The 14492-nt window shown below is 39.2% G+C and overlaps 1 protein-coding gene across 1 annotated transcript in view; it reads right to left on the bottom strand.

The window, feature by feature from the left end:
* Myo1d (myosin ID) overlaps positions 1–14492 on the bottom strand; it is a 302318-nt gene that overhangs the window by 157353 nt on the left and 130473 nt on the right. The window contains exons 15-16 of the mRNA XM_057774656.1: positions 10662–10828; positions 4152–4359 (exon numbers count right to left, since the gene is read on the bottom strand). Coding sequence (XP_057630639.1) covers positions 4152–4359; positions 10662–10828 — 375 coding nt within the window. The remainder of the gene's footprint in view (positions 1–4151; positions 4360–10661; positions 10829–14492) is intronic.

Consider the following 14492-nt stretch of genomic DNA (forward strand, 5'->3'; position numbering starts at 1 on the left):
TTGTGAGTCACCATGTGGTTGCTGGGAATTGAACTCATGACCTCTGGAAGAGCAGCTAGTGCTTTTATCCTCTGAGCCATCTCTCCAGCCCCAGAATAAGTACAGTTTTATCATTTATTAAAGATAAAAGGAAATTTGTATTCTAATGAAATGGACATAGGAGTCAAAGTTCATTTATCAATTTTTGTTATTATTATTATTATTTTTTTTGAGACAAGGTTTCTGTGTGTAGCCCTGGCTATTCTGGAGCTTAAGAGATCCCCTTGCCCCTGCCTCCTGAGTGCTGGGATTAAAGGCATGTGCCTTTTTTAGAGGAAACTCAAGTCAATCATTCAAAGAGCAATTTTTAAGATCAAACATTCTAACATAATACAATTTAAGGATACACTAATTTGATGCATGCTGAAGAGTGAAAGTATGAGAAATATTCTTTGTTTTCTGTAGTTCAACTGTATTTCTGTAAGAGCAGCAAACTTGCATGCAATTTAACACTGCAATTTATAGCAGACGGTGACTTCAAATCAAAGGTGTTTCAGGCAGCATTGGTTGGTGCTGTGATGGCTTGTACAATGCAAGTGGATGCGTCATGCGTCAGAATCAGGGCTGCAGTAAAGTACACAATGCAACATGGGTGAGCCCTGCCTCGAACACCTCAGATTCATTATATATTTAACTCTGAGTTAATTTTTGGTCACTGCATGTTCAGAAACCTTATACTGTCACCAGAGTTTTTGTATCCCCTATATTCAGTTACTTAATCATGTATGGGTTATTATCCACAACTTAAGAAGTTGGGTATTAAGACATATATCAGTAAAATCTGTGTGGCATTAACACAAAAATAGACAAATAGAAAAACTGGAACAGAGCAGAGCACCAGGGAAAAGACTATTGTCAATATGAGATAAAAGTAGGCCCCCAAATCAAAGGGAAGGAGTAGACTTTGCAGGAGGTAGTGTGAAATGTAATGGTCCGCTGACCTTAGCACAACTGATGCCATGTTAGAGGTGCCATTCTGACCTTAAATCCAGGATGCAGATCTGCCAGCTGAGGAACAAAAACCCATTCCATTAAAGACCTAGCCCAGTGTTCTGGGAAAGTTACTAAATCCACTAACCTTGCCTTTAGCTTCCATAATTCTGCTTCTCACTAACTGAAGTGTGACAACCAAGATGTGGTTTTAGTGCATAAAAGACAGAGGGCTGTAAGGCTCAGGGCTGCACGATGTGGGCAAGGTGTCCAGATAGCCACCAGCCAGCAGTAAAGACTAGAGTGTCTGCAGGGTGATCTCTGGGGGACTGACCTTACAACAAGAAGACTGGCTAGCCATATGAAAGAAAACCAAACTGATTCCTATATGAAACACTTACTAGATAGATTCCAAAAGGATTAAAGACCTAAATGTAAGAAAAAAATCCATCTAATTCTTGAGAGAAATATAAGATAATATTTTTGTGACCTAGAAACAAAGGAATTCTCACCAAATGAAATTTAAAAGTCCACAGTATAAAGCAAAACCGAAGAATCTGATTGTGTCAAGTTGATTTTGTTCAGCAAAGCACATTATGGATACATTTTATTTGAGTGTCTATAAAGTAGGAAGATATATTTATAATGATAAGGTAATATGAATATTCAAGGAATTCTTATTATCAAGAAGACGCCAACTTGGAGAAAATGAACAAAAGACCCACAATAGACACTTCATAAGATGTATACTTATACATATATAAAGAGGTTTATTGGAATTACCCCACAAGAGGGGGATAATGTTCCAAACAGACATCTCATGCTAGCAAATAAAAATCTCAGTATCAGGAACAAGCTAACTCTCTTTGAGTTTGCTATAGGGGTCACATAGATCCCCAAGTATCACAAGCTATTACCAGTACTCCTAGTTATCCGCCAGAACTGAACTGTAAGACCCTATTGCGGAACACACTACATACTTGAGTCACAGAACAAGGAGACATCACGCTGGTACTAACTTGGAAGCTTCATCTCTGCAGGTTAGTGTTTACAGTGCTGTAAGGTGCTTGTACAATGCCAGAGAAGAGTTAGCATCAATCTCACCAAGGTGTGAACCCTGCAAGTTATAATAATTCCCGGCCTGACAGTATTGGCCCACTGGTACAATAGTTATGAATGTTATGGAGGTAATCAACAACTTTCTGATTGGATCAAAGGCCTTCTCTATGAGATGGAACTTGTATTTGGCACTATTTAGGGACCAAGAACCTATGGATAGATATGTCACAGGCCTTAGGTGAAAACCCCATACGATTATTCTGCTAAAGAGATACAGTATTAAATTGATCCCTAACATGACTTATTGTTATACTCATACATAGAGTATCTCTCAACCCTCATCAGAAAAACTCCTTGCAGTAGATGGAAATTAACACAAGAGTCTCTTAACTGGTTAACATACAGAAAACAAAAGACTGTGGAGTACTTAACTCTAAATCAGATCACTCCCACCAACGCTCAGGAATCTTTGTAGAAAGAAGTGGCCGTAAGACTGTGAGAGCCAAAGGTTGTTAATAATATCAAGGAAATAGTGTTTTCCAGATCAAACAGGGTAGATGTACATATGAACTTAAAAGATGTGACAGTATGCAGAAGACTCTGCAAGCTCCACCCAAACAAAATTTTAGCACCGAGGAAGGAAGGGAGATACACAATCTTACCACTAGCTGAGGAGCTATTGGCATTTGGTAGCTAGCAGGAGGAGAGTCAGTTTCCTTCAATGATGTGACCTAGCAGACCGAGCACACACCAATGCAGGCTAAGACTCCCTAAGCAACACAAACTGGACTCAACAGGGGAAGGTCAAAGGAAAGGGGGGTAGAAAAGGTGGGGAAGAAGAAGGAAGAAGGAATAAGGAAGGAAAAAACAAGAAAGAAGGAGGAGAAAGGAGGAAGAGGAGGAGGAGGAGAATGTATTTACTGACAATGCATTGTATGAAATTCTCAAAGAATAAAAATATTACAAAAGATATAAATAGGCAATTTACAGGAACCCAATCAATCAACCAATTACTGAAATGCTCAAATTCAACAGTAGTCTGATAAAATGTAGGGAGCAATATCATACGGTCACCCTCACAGAGATAACCAACTGGTAGTGGTTGTACAAATTGGTAGCTGCTCTGAATAGGAACCTGACAGTACTAATATTAATTACATAGAGAGATATGCTATGATCCCGATTCTTCTAGAAGAATGTGATTAAAAAACATATATACATTATATATATGTATATATACATACACACACATACACTTTATTATTTTTTATTTTTGAGATAAGGACTTTTTTTGCGGCCCAGGCTGACCTAGAACTCACTATGTAGTCTAAGTAGTCTAGGCTGCTTTCAAACTTGTGATCTTCTTGCCTCAGTTTCCTGAGTGCTAAGATTACAAGTTTGAGTCATTACACGTTGCTCACACATACAACTTTTTTTTAAGTGGCGGCTACGATGAGAAGACTGGGGTAGAAAGACTGAACACATGCATGCAGTGATGTGTAGTGTAAGGATTGCTCACGGCATGGAATCCACATCTGAGGTAGTATAGTGTAAGGATTGCTCACGGCATGGAATCCACATCTGAGGTAGTGTAGTGTAAGGATTGCTCACGGCATGGAATCCACATCTGAGGTAGGGTAGTGTAAGGATTGCTCACGGCATGGCCGCAAACATATTGGCACAATTTTGAAATGTAGGATTTTTAATGTGCCCTAGGCATGAAACAGCTTTGGCCACCAAGCCAGGCATCAAGCTAGGATGAACAAAGGACTGCCATCTGTTCTGCCCGACTAAGAACACCACCACTACCACCACCAAGGTCTCTGCCAAGGGGGTAAAGTCCAGATTTTTGAAAGGTCCTTTAAGCATTTAGGCTGAGAGAAAAAAATGGTTAATTACAGAAGTGGACCAATTAGATGCCTCACTTAAACACCAGAGGACAACATGTTTTTTGAGTTCTGAAGTTGCATGGCCGAATATGTTCTGCATGTGTGGAGGGAGCAATGTGAGGCGTGTGAAGATCCACAAACTAGACCATCTCCATACATTTCTTGAATTAAGAAAAAACACTTAGCAAAATTTTGAATATACAAAGGCCTCTTGCACATAAAACATGAAGCTACCTTTTGTAGAAAGAGGACAATCCTCACAAGCATCTGGGCACGGAGTTCTTCCAAGGTAAACAACGTACGGGGTGTTCGAATGAAAATTTTGGTCTTCCCATAAGCTACGTCATCCTGAAAGCCACATTGTTCTATGAGCTTCTTGACAGCCTCTTTGTCTGAGGGAAGGTCATGGCTAGGCCAGGTGAATTCAGAGATCATCTTGTACCTGGATGAAGGAAGAACAGGGCAAAAATCAAAGGAGGGAAAATCTGTACGGTCATCTTAACAGAAAGCTTCTCATTGAATCTTTAGCTAACTGTTAAGAGAAGCAAATTTCTTTAGCCTGATGAGATGAGAAGAGAATCTGTTTACTAAAACATTCCTTCCACGATAATAATTCTTACTAAACTGGGAATAAAAGGGACTACCTTCATCTTTGGACGGCTACTCACCAAAAATTTAATAGTAATTATCATCTGCAAGCAGGTGACCCTGGAAGCATCCTCTTTACAGACACGAGACAAGGATGCTTACAGCACGGGTTCTCAGCACACTGCTCTGGGGTCTAATTAGCACAGTGAGGAAGAACAAAACTGACAATGCTTATGAATAATATGACTCTCTTCAAAGGAAGTCAAACGGATCTGTGGACGAACCCTTAAAACTAGGAGAAAATTAAGCAGTGTTAGGTCAACACACGAGAATGACTTTGCATTTCTATGTCTAAACAGCTCCTTGCCATTTGAGTCTGTCACAGAGCAACTCTTTACGCAAGTATAAGACAAAAGTCACATGTCACAACCTCAAAGTGACATTCCACCACTTCTACCACAGTCTGCTTTGTTGGAAGCATTAAGAGCTTCAGCAGACATTTAAGGGGCCACACAGGACATGAGTACCAAGAGGCAGAAGGTAGAGCATCTAAAAATCCTGCCCACCACAGGGATTCCCCCCCCATATCCTAGGCAGCACTAACATGGAGCTAAATTAATTGATTTTTCTCTGATACTGAACCTGAATTTTATAGTAATTTGAGATTTTCTTCTCATTCAGGTTACAGAGTTATTGACTGATGCTCCTTTTAGTAATCACATTTTCTTATTTTCAAACATTTAAATTAATATATATTAGTAGTATAAAAGAAAGGGTTTCACTGAGAAGCTTTCATATTGCATACAGCATACTTTGATCAGTTCACCCTCCCGTTGCTTTCCTTAAGCCCCTTCCTCATCTCCTTCTAGTTTTCCCTTTGCTTTTCTTTTCTTTTTTTTTCTAAATGCATAAGACATTTAATTTTATTTTTATTTCTAACTAAAAGAACAAAATCAAATTATTTACAATGAGCAGGCTACAGGAGACAGAAGAATACTATATTCATTTTCCTGTAAAAATCAGATTGCCAAACCAAATTATTAAGCACAATTAAAATATAATCTTAAACATGAAATAAGATATGAGAATATATAACTCAAGTATATGTGGATTTTATCATAGTTATAGGAAAGTTATCTGCTATTCCCAATTAGAGAAAAGACCTAAGTCTATTCTTCAACATTTTAAAATATAAATCATAACTGGCTTATTTCATGGGTCCACATTCTCTGCCTTTATGTACAATATTGAAGAGGTTCTTCTATTTTTACTTTTTATTTCATGAAACTGTGTCTTGTATTCTTCTCCTATAAAGACTTCTCTGTAACATGGAAAAACACCCTTGGGACATTTTGTTTAAAATGACATAATCCCTTGCTGGAGAATGTTCATTACATTTTAAGATACAGCAATGTGATAATTAGTAACTGATAATGAAGCAATTTATCAACACACTTCCTTTATTTATTTATTTTTGAGACTTCCGATAGTATTCCTAATCCTCAGTGCATCTCAGAACTGGGACATTATTTTGTTTTCTCCCTTTGCTTTTCATATATTTTCTCATCCTAAGACTCCACAGATGACTGAAACAGGAAACACTTCTCTTTATGACTCTGGGTTATTTTACTCAACAGCATTATCTACAGTTCCATCCAATTTCCCAAAAATGACAAGGTGTGGCTCTTCTTTGTTGCTGAATACTAGCCCAGATCTGTATATATTTACCTGCTGATGGGCACCTAGGCTGATTCTCTAGCCCTTTTCTCTGTCCAACTATGTAGTTGAATCATATGCATTTTGTTTCTTGAGAAAAGCCCTTTCTGATCCCCTAGCATTGGTACTAATTTATACTCCCACCACAATGTCTGGGTTCTCCCCCCTTCCACAACCTCACTATTAGTCATTTGTTCTCTTGAGGATAGCTATCAGACTGGGGTGGGATGGAGTGATTTCTGTAATGTTTAGATGGTTTGGTTTTTAAAATATATTCTGTATATTAATCTGTCTGATGAATAGTTAGCAAATATTTTCTTTCATTCTATAGGCTATCTCTTCTCTGCTGTTTCTTTCGCTTCATATAATCTATTTAGTTTTATGTCTTATTCTTTGTCAGTTTTTGTTATTATTTCCTAAGGCTACTATTAGATTCATGTTTAGAACATCATTGCCTGTGACTATGTCATAAATGTTTTCCTTTTCTGAGGTGTGTGCACACACCAGTGTGTGTTTATGTGGGCATCAGAAGTTGAAGTTGGGTATCTTCTTTTATTGCTTTCTATGATATTTTTATTTTTAAAATTAAGGTATCTTGGGGACTAGAGAGATGGCTTAGTGGGTAAGAGCATGCGCTCCTCTTCTAGAAGGTCCAGATTCAATTTCCAGTACCCACACGGAAGCTCACGACCATCTGCAACTTCAGTTTTAGGCAATTCAATGCCCTCACCTGCTCATCATGGGGAGCAGCCATGCAAGTGGTGCACAGATATACCAGTGGACAAAATATCCGTATATATACAGCAAAACATTATCAAGGGTTGGAGAGATGGACCAGTAGTTAAAAGTATGCACTATTCTTCCAGAGAACCTGAGTTCAATACCTAGCAGCCATATTGTTGCTCACAACTATCTGTAACTCCAGTTCTGGGGATCTGATGCCTCTAGCCTCCTCATGCACCTGCATTTAGGTACACAGATTCATATACAGAAACATACACACATTAAGAATAATAAAAATAAATCTAAATTTTTATAAAATAATAAAACGAAGTTTATAAAACTGGAGTTTGCTATTCTATCCAGAATGGCTCTCCAGCCAACTCCCAGGATCCTTGGACTGGAAGCACTGGGATTACAGATGAGCGCAGCCACAATCAGCCTTACGTTGGTGCTCTGTCTTCACTTTGCCAGTGAACCATCTCCTTAGCCTCAGATCTTGTAGTCTGTTGCCTAATTTCAAAGGTTTGGCTCTTATTTGAAGATCTTTGATCCACTTTGAATTGATTTGTATAGGATGGAGGCAGTCTCGTACAAGTGAATATCCAGTTTCCCGGCACCATTTGTTAAAGACAATGTTTGTGGCACCTTTGTCTCCTCAGCTGCACAGAATGAGGTAAGACACTATTTTCTGCGGCTGCCAGTTTCAGTAACTTAAAACAAACATATAAAATGATTAAAAAATGGACCTGATATACAGAATAAGCATTTTAAATAGCCATTAACTATTGTTATAGTTCTCTTGAAAAGTTTAAATACCCTAAAATCTCATCAACATTTGGCCATTTCTTCAGTTTGTTTGAATAATGCTTCTTCTCTATTCTGTCTTTTCTTCTTGTACTGACCTTAGATAGGCCTTGCTTTCCTTACAGCAGCTGGAGATGTGGCTCCTTGTATTGGTCATTATGCCAATCTCCTAACCGTGTAGCTATGCCTACCCAATTGGAATTCATTCTTCTCATTCACTCTAGGCCTCCTTATGTAGCTCAGAGTGGTCTCTAACTCACTATATAGGCTAGGCATAGACATCCCTGATGCTTCAGCCTCCTAATGCTGGGATGGCAAATATATATATCTCCACATCTATCCTGGGATGGCTTTTTAAAAGGCAGCTCAAGCTTCACTAGATTGCCTCTGCATCTTCTTATCATGATTACGAGTAAGACACATCTTCAAGGTTCACTGAGTAGCTCTTTTTTTTCTTTTTGATTCTCTATCTTGGTTGTGCATTTGCTATTTTAAAATTGTTTAGTTTGCTTTCTATTGCTGTGATAAACACTGTGGACGAAAGCAATTTAGCAGAGAAAAAGACTTATTTCAGTTTATACTCCCAGGCAAGGACTCAAGGCAGGAACCCGGAAAGAAGGGCCATGAAGGAATCATCTCCCATAGATGTGGCAACCGGCCAATCTGATCTGACAATTCCTCAATCGAGAGTCCTTGCCAGGTAACTCCAGGTTGTAGCAAGTTGACATGAAAATCAACCAGCACATACATATATATGTTTTTGCAATATTTAAGTATGTTTAGGGTAGGAATGTGGTGTTTAATCTTGAGCCACTGAGATTACTGTATTGGAGATTTATACTTTCACGGGGGGGTGGGATAGAAGTGTGTATGTGTATGCAAGTGTGTATGTGCATGTAGGTCAAGGGATGACTGAGTGTCATCCTTTATCCCTCGCTAATTTTATGAGACAGGATCTCTTTTACTGAACCTGGGGCTTGCCTAGACGATCTAGACTGTCTGGCCATTGAGCCCCTGGGTCTACCTTTGACCCTTCACCCAGTACTGGGGATAAAGATGTATGCACTGTACCCACTTTTGCACAGGTGCAGGGGATCTGAACTCAGGGCCTCACATTTGCATGGCAAAAACTTTATGCCTCATCTACCTCTTCAGCTCCTCAAAGGTTCTTTTTAATCTTTCTATTTTTATATGAGTGTTAGAAATTGTATTCTAATGCTTAGCATTTTTTCTATGCTTCAAATGAACACATAAACACCTTCTGAGTTGAAAGGTAAAAGGTCCAAAAGGAGACAAAGGATAGCTAAAGGTCCCAACTCACAATATGCCTTTTCCCCTTAGCAAGCTTGCTTACTGCTTGGTTACTCCAACCACTCTCATGGCTTCCACCGTATCTCAAGGCAGCACACTCCCAGCACAGGACCCTTTGACAGCTACTGTTCTCAAGATGCTCACTCTGATACTTAACTTCTGCTGACTTTCTGCACATGACAACACTGGAACTGAAAAACTGTTAAAATTTTCTGTGTAATGAAGATGAATTATAACTCTTTCTAATGAAAGAACTAGACACTGAAATCAAGATTCAGAATGAACACATATCCACTCTTGAAAACACTTCTGCCATACAGCCTATAGATTTGCGTGATTTCAACAGGAACAGTGGATCAATTTTAAGCATAATTTTATGATTACTATAAAATTGAATTCCAGTTTTCCGGGCTATTATTCTATAAAGATTTAATCATTCCAGCCAAAAAACATTTCTTCAGTGTGATCTCCCTTGCACACACATGGCTGAATAGTACTGCCATGGAGAAAACTCATCAACACTAGGTTTCTCCTTTTTATAATCTCATATCTCCAACAGGCCCTCTTTCCTTTCTGATGACAAACCTATGGAACAAACCCACTTGTTTTCACCATCTAAAACAGTGGTTCTCAACCTCTGGGTTGAGCCCCCTAGAGTCCCCACCTCAGATCTCCCGCATATCAGGTATTTACGTTATGATTCATAACAGTAGCAAAATTACAGTTATGAAGTGGCAATGAAATAATGTTACGGTTGGGGTCACCACAGCATGAGGAACTGCATTAATGGGTTGTAGCATTAGGAAGGTTGAGACCCACTGATCTAAAAACTTCCCCTCTAACCTCCTCTATCACTTTTTCTTACGCAAGATTGTGCCTCACAGAAGTAGACAGGAACAACTGCATTTTGCTACCAATGAAGCTTCAAGCCTTCCTGAACCTGATATTCCATTATCTTCTGATTGTGTCCCATTGTGACAGGCAAAATGCTTCTGCTCCCATCTTGAGCTGACAGACCTTCCACTTGAGTCTGGGATTCTATCTTGTCTTGCCTCTTCAAGGATGCTTTTGCTACTTTTATATCCCTCTCTCATGTGCCATGGGATTTCCCCTGTTCTTAATTACCCCTACCCATGCACTTTAACCTGTGTCAGGAGACCGCATAGCCTTTTGCAGCTGCTGTTGTCCATTTTCCTCTGTCTCTATGTACAGCAAACACTCCTGAACTGTTAGAAGAACGCGCCTGACTCAACTTCCTTTTCTATGCTGTTCAAATCAGGCTATGACCACTTGCTTCTTTGACTTTTGTGTTGGTAATGATGATAATCACTGTATCAGTAGTGATATGAGTACCAAGTATCTATTACATGCCAGGGACTTGGACTTTTACTTAATACTCACAACAACCATTCAATGAAGTTTTTATATTCATTTTATAGATGCAGAAATAAGATCAAAGAGGTGAAACATATGGTTTAGGTGGGAAGTAAGTATTGCAGCAGGGTTCTACGTAAGACTCCAAATCCATATTCCTCCTTGAATTTCCAGATGGCATAACACGGCTGCTGTATCATCATAATTCTGAGTGCACTCTATCCTTACCTGTGAAGAAACTTCTCATAGGCCTGGCGGAAGGCAAAGCCTGCCCGGCGCACTCTCACGTTCTCCAGCAATCCAAGGTATTCCACCTGATGACGGCAGCGCTCATCATCAAATATCTGTGGGGACTTCTTGTCATTGGGTTTGATGCAACGCACATAGTATGGTTCCTAAAGGAATAAATAAGCAATGACAGAATTCACTGTAGACCTAGACAAAGGATGCTAGCATGCCATCAGTGTCCACGGTATCAAACTAAGACCAGTGTCTTGGATCACTTGGGTATATCTGTGAATGAAGCAGTCTTGGATCACCTGAGTATATCTGTGAATGAAGCAGTCTTCCATTCTGCCCCAATTCAAAGTAGTTCTCATGTAATCACCAGTTCCTATTTTACTGTTTAAGGCTCATCAGAGGTTGTGCCCAACTGTGTTCATAGCAGCTTTGTCATAGCCAGAACCTGGAAACAACCTAAATGCCCCTCGACCAAAGAATGGATAAGGAAAATGTGATACATTTATACAATGGAGTACTACACAGCAGAAAAAAATAACAACATCTTGAATTTTGCAGGCAAGTGAATGAAGCTAGAAAACATCATTTTGAGTGAGGTAACCCAGACCCAGAAAGACAATTATCACATGTATTTACTCATAAGTGGTTTTTAAACATAAAGCAAAGAAAACCAGTATACAAATCATAATCCCAGAGAACCTAGACAACAATGAGGATCCTAAGAGACTTAAATAGATCTAATATACATGGGAAGTAGAAAAAGACAAGATATCCTGAGTAAATTGGGAGCATAAGGACCTTGGGAGAGGGTTGAAGGGGAGGGGAGAAGCAGGGAGGGGAGCAGAGAAATAGGTAGAGCTCAATAAGAATCAATAAAATTAAAAAAAAAATAGAAAAAAAGACTCATCAGAAATAGTAGAAAGGGGTTAAACTAAGGAGCAAATCAATAAAATGTATAAACCCTGAGTTTTGTATATTTACAAATAACTGAAGGAATAACTCAAAAGAAAAGGAAGTAGTAGCTGTGGTAAAGATCAACTGTGATAGAGAACCTTGCGAGTTTAGGTCAGGGGGTCTGAGAGTGCAAATGCTCCCTAATTGTCAGTCATGGTCCTTATATTATTATTACTATTATTATTATTATCATTGCTGTTATTGCATTATTTGTGCTTCTGAAAGAGATTAAACTTTATGGGTAACAGAAATCTTATAAAACCATCTATAGGCATCAGTAAGTCTATGAAAGAGCCCCACTAGAATTTCTCCCTTCGATGCCAATTACATTTTATACCAGGTGTTAGATTACAGCTCCTGTTAAATATAAAGCCATGCTTGGCATAGATCCTGGTACACTGAGGATAATGAATAAATTATCACTGGATGAATCGAAGAGGTCAAATATATCCCACTTGTAAGAATAGCAAGTGTCTTTCTCTTCTCTGAATCCATGATCCACCAGACACACAGATGCACCTTAATTAAGAGAGTCCTACATAGTTACATCAGGTAGTTTAGAGCACTGTGGGAGGGCTTGAGATGGCAAAGGGGAGCAAATGATTTAAGACGTAGGAAAGTTTGACGTGAATTGATTTGGACTTAAATAAATTTTCAATAGAAAGCTTAATTATATGTTTATCATGTTTTCTACACCTCAAAAATAAAGTAGTTTTCTTTCTCTTTTACAAATTCTGCTGTATTAGCTTCCTATTGTTATAGCAGATTATGACAAATTTAGTGGCTTAAGTAATATAATTTTATCACCTCACAGCTGTGGAGGTCAGAAATCTAAAATGGGTTTCAATAGGCTAACATGAGGGTATTGTGGAGTTACTAGTTTCAGAGACCTTGGAGATAGCTTGCTCATCTTTTCTGGTGTGATGGTAAATCTTAACGTTAACTTGATTAGACTGAGATGTAGGAGACTATCTATAGAGCTCGTTTCTTCACTATCTGTGAGGGTGTTCAGCCGGGGCTTGACTGGAACCAAGGGAAAGCAGACCACCCACCGCACTCTACTTCCCGGCTGCCGTGACATGAGCTGCTCTGCTCTGCCTTTCTTATCATATGGAATGAAAACCAAGAGCCAAAATAAAGCTTGCTTCTTTTCAAGTTGTTATGCTGGTTTCTCTGTCACTACAACGAGATATGACCAACATATCCAGCTCTTAGAGGCCCACCTGCCTGGGCCTCCCCTCCATCTTCTCGACAGCAACGGCTAGGTGAATCTTCTTATGTCAGCTCTCTGTTCTCACTCTTTTGCCTCCCTTTTCCCTACCAGAGGGCTCAGTGATTATATACTGAGCCCACTTGGATGTCCTTGGATAATCCCTAATTTTAAGGACTGCTAATAAGATCTTAATTTCACCTTTTCTGTGTAACACAATCACGCGGGTTTCTAAGTTAGGCCATGGATATTCTGCAGTGGGGGGAATCCATGGAATAACAAAAATAAGGCAAATAACACATAATAAAATTCATGGAGAGTAAATTATGCAGCCAATGATTAAATCAGTGAAATCCTAATTAAAAACTCACAACAGTTGGGCTTGGAGGATGTATTGATGTATTGGGTGAATGGTAAAGCCTTACCCCTTGAGGACAGAAAACCACTGTGCTTGGACCTTACTTCCAGCCTTTGACAGCCTTTTTATCTTTTCTTCTGGCTGTTTGTATCCTTCATAATAAAACTGTTATCATAGGATAGCATGTCTAAGTTCAGTGACTCATTCTAGCAAATTATTAAATGTAAATAAGGGCCAAGGGAACTCCAAAAACTGTATCCACGTCATATAGAAATGTGTCTCAGAGACCTCACTTAAAGATAGCATTTGAAATAAAAATCAGTCTTACTAGCAACTTTGCCCTTTAACTTCGTGATGACAACTTTGGCTAGTAGTGTCAGAAGGGAATTTAATTACAAGAGGCCTAGCAGGTATCGGGGGTGGTGCTACCAGGTAGGGCCATTATTCTGCCTAGCATGCCTGTCTTTATTTCAATCTTGCCATCTATGGGAGAGTGAAAAACATGATCATGATATTTGTAGCAAATGCCACTAAGAGGTAGGAGTGTCTGAATCAGGGCTGACTTGCTTTACCAATACAAGACCGCAGAAATAACACTAAGTGACATCTGGAGAGGTATCCATGAGACACATTGCCTCTTTAGCATGAAAACAAGCGAAACACTACATAAATAAAGATATCCAACCATCTAGCCATGCCATTTAAGTGAGATCATCTCAGACTGCCCAGCCCTGGCTTACGGATCTCTGCTTGTTGGGCCCAGAACTGTCCAGCCAACTCACTGAATCATGAGGAATAATAAGCTGTGGTTTTCTTCAGCACTACATTTCAGAGTAATTTGTTATGTATCAAGAGATAACCGATGACCAGGTGGTGGTGGTGCACACCTTTAATCCCAGCACTTGGGAGGCAGAGGCAGGTGGATCTTTGTGAGTTTGAGGCCAACATGGTCCACAGAGCAGGTTCTAGGACAGCCAAGGCTACACAAAGAAACCCTGTCTTGGAAAACCAAAAAAGAAAAAAAAAGAGAAAACTGATGACAGGCATGGTGGCACGTAACTTTAATCCCAGCACTAAGGAGGCGAGTCAAGCAGTCAAGTTTGGCTTCCATATTGTCCAAACAAGATTTATTTGGGCTCATTGATTTTGAAGATTTAGTCCATCTTGGTGGGGAAGGCTTGGTACTGCATAATAGTTCACACACACACACAAAGTATACAGTATATGTTCATATATATACACACAAGTATGTATATATATTCACACACATATACACTCAGGTATATACAGACAATGA

Source organism: Chionomys nivalis, chromosome 7, assembly GCF_950005125.1.
Source record: "Chionomys nivalis chromosome 7, mChiNiv1.1, whole genome shotgun sequence".
NCBI classification, from domain to species: Eukaryota; Metazoa; Chordata; class Mammalia; order Rodentia; family Cricetidae; genus Chionomys; species Chionomys nivalis.